Source organism: Tamandua tetradactyla, chromosome X (genome assembly GCF_023851605.1).
Source record: "Tamandua tetradactyla isolate mTamTet1 chromosome X, mTamTet1.pri, whole genome shotgun sequence".
In the NCBI taxonomy this organism is placed as follows: domain Eukaryota; kingdom Metazoa; phylum Chordata; class Mammalia; order Pilosa; family Myrmecophagidae; genus Tamandua; species Tamandua tetradactyla.
In genome coordinates this window covers 149,411,183-149,429,959 of record NC_135353.1, presented here as the reverse complement: position 1 = coordinate 149,429,959, position 18,777 = coordinate 149,411,183, and the positions used below count along the sequence as shown (strand labels likewise).

At 37.1% G+C, this 18,777-nt stretch overlaps 1 protein-coding gene and 2 pseudogenes across 2 annotated transcripts in view; 1 reads left to right on the top strand and 2 right to left on the bottom strand.

The window, feature by feature from the left end:
* Positions 1 to 18,777, top strand: part of POLA1 (DNA polymerase alpha 1, catalytic subunit) — a 381,691-nt gene that overhangs the window by 58,234 nt on the left and 304,680 nt on the right. For both annotated transcript variants that reach the window (XM_077145414.1, XM_077145413.1), the window contains 3 exons: positions 2,448 to 2,532; positions 3,797 to 3,858; positions 8,570 to 8,659. In XM_077145414.1, coding sequence (XP_077001529.1) covers positions 2,448 to 2,532; positions 3,797 to 3,858; positions 8,570 to 8,659 — 237 coding nt within the window. The remainder of the gene's footprint in view (positions 1 to 2,447; positions 2,533 to 3,796; positions 3,859 to 8,569; positions 8,660 to 18,777) is intronic.
* On the bottom strand, positions 4,572 to 8,174 carry LOC143671029 (small ribosomal subunit protein eS1 pseudogene; annotated as a pseudogene).
* LOC143670169 (nuclear cap-binding protein subunit 2 pseudogene) lies at positions 6,875 to 7,258 on the bottom strand (annotated as a pseudogene).

Below are 18,777 nucleotides of genomic sequence, written 5' to 3'. Positions count from 1 at the left end.
CTTGAGTAGGACATGAGATTTTGTTGGTTTGTCCAGAGTAATGCCCCGATAAATCCCAGAGTGATTTGATCAGTGAATAAAAAAGTATTTTCAAAGTCCCCTTAGGGGAATGGTGAGAACGGGGAAAATTCAACCTCCCCAACTTGAATTCTTAATATTCTCACAAGCAGTGTGAACAACCAAAGCTATAGGCTGAGCCCCCAGTCTTGGGGTTTGTTCATATGAAACTTTAACCCCACAAAGGATAGGCTAAGCCTACTTAAAATTAGGCCTAAGAGTCACCCCCAAGAGAACCCCTTTTGTTACTCAGATGTGGCCTCTCTCTCCAGCCAACACAACAAGCAAACTCACCACCTTCCCCCTGTCTAGTGGGACATGACTCCCGGGGGTGTGGACCTTCCTGGCAACGTGGGACAGAGATCCTGGAATGAGCTGGGACTCAGCACCAAGGGATTGAGAAAAACCCTAGAATGAGCTGAGACTCAGCATCAAGGGATTGAGAAACCTTCTCGACCAAAAGGGGAAAGACTGAAATGAGACTAAATAAAGAGTCAATGGCTGAGAGATTCCAAAGAGAGTCGAGAGGTTATCCTGGAGGTTATTCTTACGCATTAAGTGGATATCACCTTGTTATTCAAGATGTAATGGAGAGGCTGGAGGGAACTGCCTGAAAATGTAGAGCTGCATTCTAGTAGCCATGTTTCTTGATGATGATTGTATAATGATATAGCTTTTACAATGTGACTGTGTGATTGTGAAAACCTTGTGTCTGATGCTCCTTTTATCTACCTTGTCAACAGACGAGTAGAACATATGGAATAAAAATAAATAACAGGGGGAACAAATGTTAAAATAAATTTAGTTTGAAATGCTAGTGATCAATGAAAGGGAGGGGTAAGGGGTATGGTATGTATACTTTTTTTCTGTTTTCATTTTATTTCTTTTTCTGTTGTCTTTATTCTTTTTCTGAATTGATGCAAATGTTCTAAGAAATGATCATGATATTGAATATGCAACTATGTGATGATATTGTGAATTACTGATTATATATGTGGAAAGGAAAAAAAAAATCATTGTCAGAAAGAATGTTAGAAAGACTCAGGAGTCAACCTGAAGGGTCTCCTACTGACCAAAGATGGTACAATTTGAGCATCAGTAGGAATAACTACAATGGATTGGAGCAGTTTCAACCCTTGAGTTCGTAGTGATACTGAAAACAGTAACAACAAATTTGCTATCTGTTAGGAAATCAGCTCATTATTTTGAAAACTGGAAAATAAAGAGATTGAATCAAACATGTACCCTGACTTTTCTGAACACATATTGTACCTCATATAACCAAATATTTGGTGAGAAGAGTTGATGAGGGGAAGTTTCTCTTTACATAAGGTTTCCAGCCAATAAATGATGAAGGACAAGTAGAATATTACCATTTTGTAGTTCCTAATGAAATAAAGGATCTAGATAACGATCATCAGTGGCTGCTAAAATCACCAACAGTAGAGATAACCAGGCATTACGTACCTTTTGCTAGAAGTAATCAGTAACACCTCACAGGTTTTCTTGCCAAAAATTGAACCTGATTTTAAGTCTAACTATGAATTTATAGGCAATACAGAGACAGGAACGTGTTAAATGAAACTGTTGAGATACAAGCAGTAGAGTCCGTATTATGGGGTACTTTACGGGAGAAATGACCCTATTTCTTCATCAAATACATCGTAGGGAAATAAATGGGTAGAGAGGGGGGTTGTATCTATAGTTTTACATATCAACTAGTTGCCAAGTATGGATCTTATTTGATATATAAGATTGAGAGGGTTGGAAAAATAGAAAGTTTATATCCTGTCTAGGTATTTAATGATCTTAAGGAATTACTGTTAATTATAGTAACTGAGGTAATTCTATTGAGATTATATTTTTTAAAATTGTGTATTTTAGAGCATTGGTTCTTAGGAGGGCAAGATTGGCAATGTCTGGAGAAGTGTTTGTGACAACTCGGGGGGGGGGCGTTGCTGCAACTGGCATCTGGTAGGTAGAGGCCAGGGATCCTGTTAAACATCCTGCAGTACATAGGAAAGTCCCCACAACAAAAAACTGTTCTACCCCAAATGTCAATAGTGCTGAGGCTGAGAAACCCTGTTTTAATGATACTTGTTGAAATATTTTTGGATTAAATGATGTCTGGAATTTGCCTCAAAATAATTTGGGAGGGGAGGGAGAAGTGGGAAGTGGGTAGGAGTGTAGGTGAGTTGATAAAGCTAGATGATGGATATATGGAAATTAGTTTTATTGTTCTCTACTTTTGTATTTGTATAAGTATTTTCTGGTTTAAAAGGTATTCATATGTACTAAAATGTGTTTCTTTTAGTATTCTCATTGATGTTGGTGAGAATGCAAAATGCCTAGTGATGTCTGACTGATTTTCCCCCCTTATTTCTTTGCAGATCATTGCTATGGCAGCATTGGTTCATCACAGTTTTGCATTAGATAAAGCAGCCCCCAAGCCTCCCTTTCAGTCACACTTCTGTGGTATGTATTTTTTTGTTGTTCGTTTACTAATGGCTTGCTTTCGGTTTTCTTATTTTTTTCTCTAGCTGTTGCATCAGTAACTTGTTTTTTAAAAAAATGTTTTTCAAGAGTAGTTAGTGTGTATTGTTAAAGAAGTTTTTATCAGCAGTAGAAACTAAGTTTTATTGGACAGGTTGCTTTCTGTCCAGCTAGTTTATTTTGTTTTAGGAGCAGAAGTCCAGGGGCAGTTTATCTTTTTACTGTTCTAGTGGTTAGGCTATTCAGGTTGAACATTACAGAGGTGTTTTTCCCTGGTTCAAAATTATGCTTTAACTATTTTGTCTATATGATATTATTCTAAAAGCCTATCCTAGCAGCCAAAGTTTTCTGTGTGAAGCAGTAAGATGCCAAGGAATAAATGAGTGTTTACCTATATGGGAGGAAGTATGGAAATTATATTGGAGTTGGGCTATACTGTACATAAAATTCAATGTGAAACTATTCCACAGAATTCTGCATGTGTGTGTTTTATGGGTCAGTCTCCAAGTTCCATGTAGAGAGCTTGACCAGTTACATATGCATTTTGTTGAAAAAGAAGATAGTGACACTATGACCTATTACTATGTTTCCTGACATCTTTTTTAGCCCAGAACCAGAGATACTTAGGCAGCATTTCCTAACTGGTTTCTTGGGTATTGGGAACATGGGACTAGGAAATGTGCAGAGAAAGGGAGTAGGATATATTCTTCTTGTGAAGTTTTGCAGTGGGGTGGAATACATGGAACAAAATGATGATGAGAATGGTCTGGAAAGTATGCGGAAAGGTATTTAATCCGTTCATGTTTCTGTGTGTCATAGAGTAGTCATTTGCTTAATTTCACATGCATTTATTCACTTCCTCTGTGTAGGTCACTGTGTGAATGGCTGTTGTAAGTTTACAATATAGTAAGGGAAGCTTTGGTCATCTTTATTTTTCTAACTTCAAGAAGGTTGGATTGAGTTCTGTCTTATATGCTGGTTGTAGGTTTGGTGGTAGTGGTAGGATTTATTTAGATGGATGACAAATATTTCATCAAAGCAGTTTTACAGTTGTAGGGACTTAGGCTTGGCTATTTTGAAGTCCAGTAACCTGACCAATGGAAAAATTTGACCTATGTAATCCTTTAAGAATGGGAGGGGAATTTATGTAAATTTGAGATAGCTTCTATTTGGAGACATGCAGTGTATGTGTATTTGAAATCAGACTAAGATGTGTATTGGACTCTTTTTTTTTTCTTTCTCACAGTTGTTTCTAAACCAAAGGACTGTATTTTTCCATATGCTTTCAGCGAAGTCATTAAGGAAAAGGTAAAGAACTCATTATTTATTCCTTTTAAATATGAAAGATCTATTTGTTTGGAAAGAGTAAGAGGAAAGGAAGATGTTATGGGGAAGTAGAAATGGACAATTTCATGTGTTTATTAAATCTATTCTTGCCGGATAGTGCTATGGCACTAATTCATTCAAAATGTATTAGAAATATAAAATTAGAAACATTATTTAGCAATATTTAAATATTTCTCTACTTGAAAGTAATGAATGAACTTGAAAGTAGTACATACACTATTAGTAGATGGATGTAGGCTCCAACCCTCCTTCACATAGCTTAATCAGAAGCTTTTCCAAAATGCTTCATCATGTGTTCTTGTTTTGGGAAAATCCCCTCCCCAGAATGAAGGAAGCCAAGTGCTGGTGGAAATATGTTATATTAAAGGGACATGTATTGGGAAGGTTGACATGAGCTAGCCAAATTTGATCAGTAGTCTCAACTCCCAACATACTCCTTAAAAAAGTTTTCACTTGTTCTTGCTATAATGAAAGGAAAAAAAAAGGTAGTATACTGTGTAGTGAGCTTTTCACAAAGGTAAATGAATTAAATGTAAAGAACTGCTTTTTTTTTTTTTTTTTCACAAGTAAGACTTTTGGGGGCCGGATACATAGTCTGGGAATCTAACCCAGGTCTCCCACATGAAAGGCGAACATTCTACCACTGAACCATCCGTGCACCCAAATAAGACTTTTTAAACAGATTCTTGCACTGGTGACTCATATCTATCAGCTTGTTCCACTTTAGCACCCATCTCATCTCCAATTGCGTTTCCAGAACTACTACCTTTACCATGAAGCTTCATGAGTTTCCCCAGTTCAAACTTTGGCTTCTTCAGAATTTTTTACTTTTCTAACAAACACATTATGGAGAGAGTAGATTGGCAAGCCTTTTCTATGTCTTTACTAATCTGTCTGGAATTAATTTATTGACGCTTCTTTCATTGTCTGTACATCCTGGGTCATGATTTCCATCATCTTCTTCCGGATTTGGCAGACCTGTTGGTGCTGAACATAAGAGGTCTTCTGAATCTGATTGTTGCATTTTTTTGTAAAACCAATACAGAATAGATGACACAAATAACCGTTGGTAGTTTTGTCATCAACATGGGCTTCAATCATGATCTGCCATTTTTTGACCATGAAACACATCTTGTTATGGGTAAGATCTATGCCATGGAAGTTGGTTAGGCAGTCTTTTCCCTGCACATTCTCAGTAATTAGCTTGAATTTTCTAAATGCAACTTCATTGTTCTGTAGATCAGCAAGGCTCACTTCAAAAACATTACCCTCAAGGCCCTCAGTGCAATTTTGGTTCCTTGAGTCCTTGTAACTAGTGTTTTCCCAATATTTATTTATTTTTTTAAGTTGGTCCAACTTTATTAAAAAGTGACCTTTCACAGAAGAGGCAATTCAAATGGGAACCACTCTGTGGTTTTAAGACCTGTGTTATGTTTATTACAAAAGAATATAAAATATATTAATTGAAACTATAATGTAAAAAGAAATTAGAAAAACAAGTAGTATATTCTCATTAAATTAAATGTTTACAAATGTTTCTTCCTAAGCACTTATAACTAGTTATAGCTCTTTTAAAACGTCACATGATCACTTTGAATTTCATGAGAAAATGTAGTTGCTGTACCACAAAAGAACAATGTTCACATTAAGTTATTTCAGCCCCAACTTTCACAAATCACTTTTATCAGGGAAAATTATATTAGACTAGTGTTTTGTTTTTGTTTTTTGTTTTTTTTCTTGTATGGGCAGGCACCGGGAATTGAACCTGGGTCTCCGGCCTGGCAGGCAGAAATTCTGCCTGCTGAGCCACTGTGGCCCGCCCTAGACTAGTGTTTTTAAGTGAGCAGCAGCTCACACAGGGTATTACAGATGAATCTCTTCTTGCCTTACAAATACACAATAAATTCTGTAGACTCTTCTCTAGAGATCAGCAGCTCACTATTAAGGCTCTGAACCTCAGTAACTACAATTCATTTGACATGGGGTAAAAATAAAACAGACTTCAATATAAGAATTGGCTTAAAAAAAGCATTTCCTAAGGGAAGCTTATCTGATCTTTTTTGTTACACATTTTCTTGATCTTCAAGCTCTTTAAACCTACTCCATTCCCAAGATAACTCTGAAAATGCAAAGATAAATCTGATGGCCCTCACAGCAACCGTTATAATTTCAAGGCAATGTTTTCTTCGTCCCTTATTTCATCACATTTCCTACTAACAGTGCCCCTCTCTGGAGCATTTTAAGTTCTTGGTAATACAAACTCTGGCTTTCTTTAGCTTTAGTTATATAACTTGTATACCTTTTGAAAAATGTGTTTAATAAATACTCTTCAAGTCCTGCACTTGCATTTCCTGATAGACACAAATGGTGTCCCTTGGGGACTGTCTAAGGCTTAACTTTTGTAGTAACTATTTAGTTAACCCTTTTGACTCAAGTTTGCCTTTAGAAATTAGAATTCAACGTAAAAAAACAAATTCAGTTGTCAAACACCTGTTCCTAATATAGAGCAAGGCTATACTACCTAGCAAAACTCCAGTTATTAATCTTATGCAAACTTAAAAAAAATCCCATGTAGATCATGACTTAAACATGGTAAAATAAATTAAAATTTTTTCCAGTCTTCCTAAAAGAACTGTGATGTTTTTGACTGACAGAACATCGCAGAACACAATTTTTAACCTGAATTAACAGGAAATAATTCTGGTAACCTGACACATAGCCAAGATTCTAAAACTAGAAGTAAAGTCACTTCTTTTTTTGGATTCTGTCCTTTATTAATTTTCAAAGAGGGAAACCATGAAGAGGCTTCCAGCTCAGTAGAGACATTGATCAAAGGTTGGTAGAAACAGGCTGGTTTGCAGCACGTTGGTATTGTTCTTCAATAAATTCAGCAGACCAGGGAGTGAATTTTTCACCAATGGGGCTGTCACCCACTCACTGGTTTTGGGCCAGTTTTCCATAGCCTCCTCTCCCAGCATCATAGTCTTGCTGATACTAGATACTCGTCTTGTACCTGGCCCCCAGATCGCCCCTGGCCATACTGCCGGCCCTCCTGAAAGCCTGCATCCCAGCCTGTGTGAATGATCCGGTCATCTAGACAAGTTCCATTTATGAACCGTGTGGCATTTTCAGCATTTGCTCTTGAATCGTACTCTACAAAACAGAGTCCACATGCTGTTGTTTTCATTTTATCTAGGCCCATAATGATTTTCTTTATGTCACCTCTTTTGCTGAAGAGTTCATAGCTTTGTTCTTCAGTTGAGTAGAAGGAAAGATTTCCAGCATATAATGTACAGCTTTTCTTCAGTAACTTTTCTTGTTCTTCATTGTTATCCCAGAAGTGCTTCATTGTGATCCACATAGGAGTCTCTGTGCAGCGCCTTCAGGAATCTACCAGACATAGTGCAAGCCCAATGTTTCTTATATTAAATATTGCTGGTGCTTTCACATCATACCAGTCTTTCTTAGAAAATGGATCAACTACTTTCTTCTTGGCTCCTTCTTTTGCCACTTTTTGTAAGACGCTTGTTCTTGTCAGCTGCTGTGTACTGCTCAGAGAACCAGAATGCAAGAACTGCTTCTTTTGGAGGGCATGTTTGTTTTATGAAATGATGGTATTGGTAAATTTGTAGGTTTATTTTATTTTGTTTTTTAATGTCCTCTTTTGATACAGTTAAAAGTTAGTAATCTAATTTTCTTTTCTTTTCTTTTCACTATTCTGCTGAGGGGAGAGACTTTTGGATCAGGGTATTCATGATATACCCTGAATTGCCTAGCTATACAAAATGACCTAGGAAAATTCCATTAAAGTCAAACTGATATATTTGTTTTTAACTAGGATACTTGTGAAAAACAGACATCAGAGAGGTACAAGGGTAGTTCAGTGGTAGAATTCTCGGTTGCCATGTGGGAGACCCGGCTTTGATTCCTGGCCCATGCACTCCCTACCCACCAAAAAAAAAATCAACAAATGGTGCTACAATAATGAGGTGGTCACATGGAAAAAGAATGAAGTGTGACCCCCACCATAGAGCATACAAAAAGCCGCACAAAAACATATAACCATCAACTTCCACTTTAAGAGATTTTTTAAATAAGAATGGCTCTTTTGTACATCTGATTTATATTCAGTATTCCAGGTGAAAGCCCTTTGTATGAGGATACGTTTTATTTATACTTAAGATAGTTGTATTTCTTATATGTGTGTTTATAGACTACTTTCTTATTTATAGTTCCTTAAATCACTATTTGATATTAGTTTATACACTCCCCAGCATTTCTTTGTTGTGTTAAGTATATAAACAATGAAATCTACCAGGGATTATATAGGAAATTAAGTAATGTAAGTAATGTTTTCCATAGGCACTCTGATTCTTATGCTATAAAATGTGTCCAGATGCACATGTGTGTCCCTGTGGAGACACATATCTGCACTTGATGTTGTTTAGCACTTAAAATTTTGCTTCATTCATGTGCTTATACTAGAATGAGTTCCTCAGAGACTATTACTGCAAAACCTAGAATCAGGAATTTCACTACTGCATTTACTTTCTATAGCTTTGAAATGGATGGTTTGTTTTAACTCTAAGAAGTCTTACCCTGATTGAGAAAACAGCCAAGGTACAGTACTTATGAGTAAAGTGTAAGTGACTGGTATGTTTTTATCAAACAGAACATGAAAGTTGAGGTTGCTGCAACGGAAAGAACACTGCTAGGCTTTTTCCTTGCAAAAGTTCACAAAATTGATCCTGATATCATTGTGGTGAGTAGATGATTGACCATATCAGGGGGAAAATCTTCATTCCTTAATTCTTTTTTGGTATAACTTTATTGATATTTTTGAGCAGTAAAGAATTGTTTCAGATTGAAAGAACACTATGAACTGGTAGGAATTGGTATAGTTTCTTCCAATAGAAAGGAAAATAAATCTCAACCCACTGAAAGATAGTTTTTTTTCTCTCCTCTCATATAAAAGCAAACAAACCAACTATGAATTATTGTTCAAGTTTTGGATACTCTAGTTCATTTGCACCTAGAGACCAGGGGATCTGATTTATTTTTTTGTTTCTTTGTTTTTCTTTAACATTTTTTATTGTGAAATATAACATGTACACAAAAAAAGCAATAAATTTCAAAGTACATTTTACCAAGTAGTTATGTAACAGATTTCAGAGTTTGGTATGGGTTACAGTTATACAATTTCAGGTTTTTCCATCTAGGTGCTCTAAGACACTGGAGACTAAAAAGAAATATCAATACAATAAATCATCGTCAGTCATGCTCATTTGTTAAGTCCTCAATTCTCTGTTCTCCTTCTTCTTCGTTGATCCTTCTTACAAACTTGAAGGATATTTGGGCTGTGCCCATCCTAACTTCTTCATGTTGAAAACGAGTATTGACAGCATAGGATAGGGGGGTCGAATTAGTTGATAGTTGATGTTCTTAGAGAGGCTGGTCCTTCTAGGTTTTAGGGCTTGTCTGGCCTAGAAACCATCTGGAGGGTATAGGTTTCTGGAAAGTAAACTTAGCATATGAAAATCTGTACAAACTCAGGTAGATACTTAGGTGTTTTTTTTTTTAACTTTTTTTATTGTATAGTATAACATATATACAAAGCAAAGAAATAAAAAAGCAATAGTTTTCAAAGCACTCTTTAACAAGTAGTTCCAGGACAGATCCCAGAGAGGCTGCCAAACGATCCTCTCAGACTTTTCCTTCTAGCTGCTCCAGAATATAGGAGGCTAGAGTGCTTAAATATGTTTTTAATCATCACGATCAAATTTTTTTCCCTCTTTTTTTGTGAAAAAAAACCCATATATACAAAAAAGCTATAAACTTCAAAGCACAGTACCTCAGTTTGTTATAGAACATATTTCAAACTTTGACATGGGTTGCAGTTTCACAATTTTAGGTTTTTATTTCTAGCTGCTCTAAAATACTGGAGATTAAAAGATATCAGTTTAATGATTCAGCATTCATATTCATTTGTTAAATCCTATCTTTGTATAACTCTGTATAGCTTTTTTTATGTATATGTTATTTTTCACAAAAAAAGAAGGAAAGAGTTTGCTAGTTGTTGTTAGTCAGTGCCGATTGTACGGCAGCGGTGGCGGCTGCAGTCACCAGGAAGGAAACGGGACGCCTGCGATGGTGGTCCCCGCGGTGGCGTTGTGCGCCCTTCAGGTGTCTGTCTAAACTGAAAATTATGCTGTAGACATATCTTTGTGAATTTGTCTGAAAATATAAGGCTCCAGGAATTGAACCCAGGTCTCCAGCATAGTAGTTCGTCCTCCAGAACAACTACTAAATAACCAGAAACAGTACAGAACAGCTCCCGGAGCCACGATAGTGACCGGACACACAGCGTACCCCAGTCTGGACCAGCTGGACTGGCTGTGAGTCTCCGGAACACAGGGAGAGCCTTCCAAAGTTAAAGGAACCACAACATCTTTTGCTGGTGGGACCCGCAGATAGACAGGCGCCGCATACTGGGCAGGATAAGAAAAACAGAGCCTAGAGACTTCACAGGAAAGTCTTTCAACCTGCTGGGTCTCAACCTCAGGGAAAAATGACACAGGTGACTCCTTCCCCCTGAAAGGAGGCCAGTTTAGTCCGGGAAAACCCGTCTGGAGTCTGTAATACCTATGTAGACCCTCCTAAGGGTGGGGAGGGAAAAGGCACCTTACAAGCAGGACAAGAAACAAGAAAACAAGAACTGAAAAATTACCCTCTGTTAAACAAAACATAAGCTAGAGGCCCAGAAAAAGCTGAACTGAAGGTCAAAGAACAGATAGACAACAAACTCATCTAGCAAGAAAACCCTAGGTAAGATAAGTGAAAGCAATCTCCGGAATAAACTAATTAAGGTAATTAAATGTCCAGACGCCAGCAAAAAATAACAAATCACACCAGGAAAATTGAAGATATGGCCAAGACAAAGGAACAAACCAATAGCTCAAATGAGATACAGGAGCTGAAACAACAAATTCTGAATATACTAACAGAAATGGAAAACCTCATCCAAAACCAAATAAAAGAATTGAGGGAGGACATGAAGAAGGCAAGGAATGAACAAAAAGAAGAAATGGAAAGTCTGAAAAAACAAATCACAGAACTTATGGGAATGAAAGATATAGAGAAGAGATGAAAAAAACAATGGAAACCTACAGTGGTAGATTTCAAGAGACAGAGGTTAGAATTAGTGAACTGGAGGATGGAACATCTGAAATCCAAAAAGAAAAAGAAACTATAGGGAAAAGAATGGAAAAATATGAGCAGGGGCTCAGGGAATTGAATGATAATATGAAGCGCACAAATATACGTGTTGTGGGTGTCCTGAAAGGAGAAGAGAAGGGAAAAGGAGGAGAAAAACTAATGGAAGAAATTATCACTGAAAATTTCCCAACTCTTATGAAAGACCTAAAATTACAGATCCAAGAAGTGCAACGCACCCCAAAGAGAATAGATCCAAATAGATGTTCTCCAAGACACTTACTAGTCAGAATGTCAGAGGTCAAAGAGAAAGAGAGGATCTTGAAAGCAGAAAGAGAAAAGGAATCCATCACATACAAGGGAAACCCAATAAGACTATTTGTATATTTCTCAGCAGAAACCACGGAGGCAAGAAGACAGTGGGATGATATATTTAAATTACTAAAAGAGAAAAACTGCAAACCAAGAATTCTATATCCAGCAAAATTGTCCTTCAAAAATGAGGGAGAAATTAAAACATTCTCAGACAAAAAGTCACTGAGAGAATTTGTGGCCAAGAGACCAGCTCTGCAAGAAATACTAAAGGGAGCACTAGAGTCAGATACGAAAAGACAGAAGAGAGAGGTGTGGAGAAGAGTGTAGAAAGAAGGAAAATTAGATATGATATATAAAATACAAAAGGCAAAATGGTAGAGGAAAGTACTACCCAAACAGTAATAGCACTAAATGTTAATGGACTGAACTCCCCAATCAAAAGACATAGACTGGCAGAATGGATTAAAAAACAGGATCCCTCTATATGTTGTCTACAGGAAACACATCTTAGACCCAAAGATAAACATAGGTTGAAAGTGAAAGGTTGGGAAAAGATATTTCATGCAAATAACAACCAGAAAAGAGCAGGAATAGCTATACTAATATCCAACAAATTAGACTTCAAATGTAAAACAGTTAAAAGAGACAAAGAAGGATACTATCTACTAATAAAAGGAACAATTAAACAAGAAGACATAGCAATCATAAATATTTACGCACCGAACCAGAATGCCCCAAAATACGTGAGGCATACACTGCAAATACTGAAAAGGGAAATAGACATATCTACCATAATAGGTGGAGACTTCAATTCCCCACTCTCATCAATGGACAGAACATCTAGACAGAGGATCAATAAAGAAACAGAGAATTTGAATATTACAATAAATCAGCTAGATTTAACAGACATTTATACGACATTACACCCCACATCAGCAGGATACACCTTTTTCTCAAGTGCTCATGGATCATTCTCAAAGATAGACCATATGCTGGGTCACAAAGCAAGTCTCAACAAATTTAAAAAGATTGAAATCATACACAACACTTTCTCAGATCATAAAGGAATGAAGTTGGAAATCAATAATAGGCAGAGTGCCAGAAAATTCACAAATACGTGGAGGCTCAACAACACACTCTTAACCAGTGGGTCAAGGAAGAAATTACAAAAGAAATCAGTAAATATCTCGAGGCAAATGAAAATGAAAACACAACATATCAAAACTTATGGGACGTAGCAAAGGCAGTGCTAAGAGGGAAATTTATTGCCCTAAATGCCTATATCAAAAAAGAAGAAAGGGCAAAAATTCGCAAATTAACTGTCCACTTGTAAGAACGTGAGAAAGAACAGCAAATTAACCCCAAAGCAAGCAAAAGGAAAGAAATAACAAAGATTAGAGCAGAAATAAATGAAATTGGGAACATGAAAACAATAGAGAAAATCAATAAGACCAGAAGTTGGTTCTATGAGAAAATCAACAAGATTGATGGGCCCTTAGCTAGATTGACAAAAAGAAGAAGAGAGAGGACGCAAATAAATAAGATCAGAAATGGAAGAGGAGACATAACCACTGACCCCACAGAAATAAAGGAGGTAATAACAGGATACTATGAACAACTTTATGCTAATAAATACAACAATGTAGATGAAATGAACAAGTTCCTAGAAAGGCATGAACAACCAACTTTGACTCAAGAAGAAATAGATGACCTCAACAAACCAATCACAAGTAAAGAAATTGAATCAGTCCTTCAAAAGCTTCCCAAAAAGAAAAGTCCAGGACCAGACGGCTTCACATGTGAATTCTACCAAACATTGCAGAAAGAATTAGTACCAACCCTGCTCAAACTCTTCAAAAAACTTGAAGTGTAGGGAAAGCTACCTAATTCATTCTATGAAGCCAACATCACCCTCATATCAAAACCAGGCAAAGATATTACAAAAAAAAGAAAACTACAGACCAATCTCTCTAATGAATGTAGATGCAAAAATCCTCAACAAAATTCTAGCAAATCGAATCCAGCAACACATTAAAAGAATTATACATCATGACCAAGTAGGATTCATCCCAGGTATGCAAGGATGGTTCAACATAAGAAAATCAATGAATGTAATACACCATATCAACAAATCAAAGCAGAAAAATCACATGATCATCTCAATTGATGCAGAGAAGGCATTTGACAAGATTCAGCATCCTTTACTGTTGAAAACACTTCAAAGGATAGGAATACAAGGGAACTTCCTTAAAATGATAAAGGGAATATATGAAAAACCCACAGCTAATATCATCCTCAATGGGGAAAAATTGAAAACTTTCCCCCTAAGATCAGGAAAAGACAAGGATGTCCATTATCACCACTGTTATTCAACATCGTGTTGGAAGTTCTAGCCAGAGCAATTAGGCAAGAAAAAGAAATACAAGGCATCAAAATTGGAAAGGAAGAAGTAAAACTATCACTGTTTGCAGATGATATGATACTATACATCGAAAACCCTGAAAAATCCACAGCAAAACTACTAGAGCTAATAAATGAGTACAGCAAAGTGGCAGGTTACAAGATCAACATTCAAAAATCTGTAGTGTTTCTATGCACTAGCAATGAACAAGCTGAGGGGGAAATCAAGAAACGAATTCCATTTACAATTGCAACTAAGAGAATAAAATACTTAGGAATAAATTTAACTAAAGAGACAAAAGACCTATACAAAGAAAACTACAAAAAACTGTTAAAAGAAATCACAGAAGACCTAAATAGATGGAAGGGCATACTGTGTTCATGGATTGGAAGACTAAATATAGTTAGGATGTCAATCTTACCTAAATTGATTTACAGATTCAATGCAATACCAATCAAAATCCCAACAACTTATTTTTCAGAAATAGAAAAACCAATAAGCAAATTTATCTAGAAGGGCAGGTTACCCCAAATTGCTAAAAGTATCTTGAGGAAAAAAAGCGAAGCTGGAGGTCTCACGCTTCCTGACTTTAAGGCATATTATGAAGCCACAGTGCTCAAAACAGTATGGTACTGGCATAAAGATAGATATATTGACCAATGGAATTGAATAGAGTGCTCAGATATAGACCCTCTCATCTATGGACATTTGATCTTTGATAAGGCAGTCAAGCCAACTCATTTGGGACAGAACAGTCTCTTCAATAAATGGTGCCTAGAGAGCTGGATATCTATATGCAAAAGAATGAAAGAGGACCCGTATCTCACACCCTATACAAAAGTTAACTCAAAATGGATCAAAGATCTAAACATTAGGTCTAAGACCATAAAACAGTTAGAGGAAAAAGTAGGGAGATATCTTATGAATCTTACAATTGGAGGTGGTTTTATGGACCTTACACCTAAAGCAAGAGCACTGAAGAAAGAAACAAATAAATGGGAGCTCCTCAAAATTAAATACTTTTGTGCATCAAAGAACTTCATCAAGAAAGTAGAAAGACAGCCTATACAATAGGAGACAATATTTGGAAACGACATATCAGATAAAGGTCTAGTATCCAGAATTTATAAAGAGATTGTTCAACTCAACAACAAAAAGACAGCCAATCCAATTACAAAATGGGAAAAAGACTTGAACAGACACTTCTCAGAAGAGGAAATACAAATGGCCAAAAGGCACATGAAGAGATGCTCAATGTCCCTGGCCATTAGAGAAATGCAAATCAAAACCACAATGAGATATCATCTCATACCCACCAGAATGGCCATTATCAACAAAACAGAAAATGACAAGTGCTGGAGAGGATGTGGAGAAAGAGGCACACTTATTCACTGTTGGTGGGAATGTCAAAGGGTGCAACCCCTGTGGAAGGCAGTTTGGTGGTTCCTCAAAAAGCTGAATATAGAATTGCCATGTGACCCAGCAATACCATTGCTAGGTATCTACTCAAAGGACTTAAGGGCAAAGACACAACGGACATTTGCACACCAATGTTTATAGCAGCATTATTTACAATTGCAAGGAGATGGAAACAGCCAAAATGTCCATCAACAGACGAGTGGCTAAACAAACTATGGTATATACATGTGATGGAATATTATGCAGCTCTAAGACAGAATAAACTTATGAAGTATGTAACAACCTGGATGGACCTAGAAAACATTATGCTGAGTGAGACTAGCCAACAACTAAAGGACAAATATTGGACAAATACTGTATGGTCTCACTGATATGAACCGACATTAGTGAATAAACTTGGAATATGTCGTTGGTAACAGACACCATCAGGAGATAGAAATAGGATAAGATAGTGGGTAATTGGAGCTGAAGGGATACAGACTGCAACAGGACTGGATACAAAAACTCAGAAATGGACAGCACAATACTACCTAACTGTAATGTAATTGTGTTAAAACACTGAATGAAGCTGCATGTGAGAATGATAAAGGGAGGAGGGCTGGGGACATAAATGAAACCAGAAAGAAAGATAGAGGTTAAAGATCGAGATGGTATAATCTAGGAATGCCTAGACTGTATAATAATAGTGAAATGTACAATGTACAAATTTTAAAAATGTTTTGGCATGAGGAAGAACAAAGGAATGTCATTAATGCAGGGTGCTGTAAATAGATATAATTAATACTTTAAAATGTCACCTTATGTGTGAGACTAAAGCAAAAAATGTTTATTTGTTACAAAATTTAGATTTTGACTAGAGCATTTCCTAATATAACTCATGTAGATAGTTTGATTGAATGTCATAAGTACTTGGAATCTCAGGTAGCACATGAGATTTTGTTGATTTGTCCAGAGTGATCCCCCGATGAATCCCAGAATGATTTGATCAGTGACTGGAAAAGTATTTGCAAGCCCCCTTTGGGGAGTGGTGAGAGTGGGGAGAAATTCAACTTCCCCAAGTTGAATTCTTGATATTCTCACAAGCAGTATGGACAACCAAAGCTATAGGCTGAGCGCCCAGTCTTGGGGTTTGTTCACATGAAACTTAACCCCACAAAGGATAGACAGGTCAAGTCTACTTAAAATTTAGGCCTAAGAGTCACCCCCAAGAGAGCCTCCTTTGTTGCTCAGATGTGGCCTCTCTTTCCAGCCAATATGATGAGCAGTCTCACCACCCTCCCCCTCTCTGCTTGGGACATGACTCCCAGGGGTGTGGACCTTCCTCGCAACGTGGGACAAAGATCCTGGAATGAGCTGAGACTCAGCATCAAAGGACTGAGAAAAACCCTAGAATGAGCTGAGAATTAACATCAAGGGATTGAGAGAACCTTCTCGACCAAAAGGGGGAAGAGTAAAATGAGACAAAGTGTCAATGGCTGAGAGATTCCAAACAGAGTCGAGAGGTTATCCTGGAGGTTATTCTTACGCATTAAGTAGATATCACCTTATTGTTCAAGATGTAGTGGAGAGGCTGGAGGGAATTGCCTGAAAATGTAGTGCTCTGTTCCAGTAGCCATGTTTCTTGATGATGATTGAATAATGATATAGCTTTCACAATGAGACTCTGTGAATCTGAAAACCTTATGTCTGATGCTCCTTTTAGCTACTATATCAACAGAAGAGTAGAACGTATGGAATAAAAATAAATAATAGGGGGAACAAATGTTAAAATAAATTCAGTTCGAAATAGTGGTAAATGAAAGCGAGGGGTAAGGGGTATGGTACGCATAGTTTTTTTTTTTCTCTATTATCATTTTATTTCTTTTTCTGTTGTCTTTTTATTTCTTTTTCTAAATCAATGCAAATGTTCTAAGAAATGATGAATATGCAACTATGTGATAATATTAAGAATTACTGATTGTATATGTAGAATGGAATGATACCTAAATGTTTTGTTTGTTAATTTTTTTTTAATAAAAAAAAGTTAAAAAAAAAAAAAAAGGGAAAAAAGTCGATTGTGATGATAAATATCACCTTTGATCCTTCCATCCCTCTCTTTAGGGGTTTTTGGCCTATAGTGACCTAAATTTTTGATATTGGAAGGGTCTGTCACTAATATGGGGTAGGGAGATGGAACTATCTGACGTTCTGGAGAGGCTGGGCTAGGTTTCAGGATTTATCTGGACCACGGACCCATCTGGAGGTTGTAGGTTTCTGGAAAGTTACTCTAGTGCCTGGAACCCTTATGGAATCTGAAATATTGCCCTAGGTGTTCTTAGGATTGGCCGGAATGGTCCTGGTTGGGGGTTATGATAGGTACCTGAAGCTTACATAAGAATAACCTTCAGAGTAGCCTGTTGACTCTATTTGAACTCTCTCTGTCACTGATACTTTATTAATTATACTTCTCCCCATTTTGGTCAGGATGGAATTGTTGATCCCATGGTGCCAGGTCTGGATTCATCCCTGGGAGTCATCTCCCACATCACCAGGGAGACTTTCACCCCTGGATGTCATGTGCCATGTGGGTGGGGGGTGTCAATGATTTCACTTGCAGAGTTGGGCTTAGAGAGACTGAGGCCACATCTCAGCAACAAAAGGCGTCCTCCAGAATAACTCTTAGGCATGTCTATAGGTAGTCGAAGCTTCTCTGCTACCTATATAGGCTTCACAAGAGTAAACCTCTTGAATGAGGGCAGGGCCTATTGATTTGGGTACCTCTGAAGTTTGACACAGTATCGGGATTCCCTGATCGTAAGGTTTAATAGGTCCATATTTTTCTACCATCCCTCAGGGGACTATGCCAATACTTTTTGATTATCTGCTTATTATACTCTAGGATGTGTCCAGGCATTACAATAATCTCTACAAGATTAAAGGACCTTTTTCTTATTCTGTGCTCCCTATGTTTCACTTCTTCAAATGAGCTATACGAATCGGTTGAATTAGATTATGAACTACAGAAAATTTCAGTTCCAGACCAAATAAACCTTTCTTCCAATGTTCTCCACGAGTATGTGTGGTTCTAAAATACAGACACTGTCTTCCTTACCCATATGTTCTGAATTACTTTAATCCCAACCTGTTTGGGATGGGTTCGTTCTTATCTCTAAATATCAGGTTATATTTATAACAGCCTCTCAAAATCCAGAAATAATAATCACCACTCCAGACTTAATATGTCTGCTCTAAAAGATTACAGTCTAAGCCTCCTGTTTTCTTATAAGCATTTTTTAAAAGTGATGATACCATTCTTGTTCTTTTATTTCTGGCTTATTTTGTCTCACCAAATGTCCCACATGTTCACTCACATTGTTGCATGCCTCACGACTTTGTTCTTTTTCATAGCAGCACAACCTTCGTAAGTATACACCATCGTTAACCAATCTACTTCTCCGTCAGTGCATCCTTCAGCCACGTGCATTCATTGGGCATCATTTAGATGGTCCAAAGTCCAGAGTCCATCAGCATTCTCAAGTTTAGAAAACTTCGTT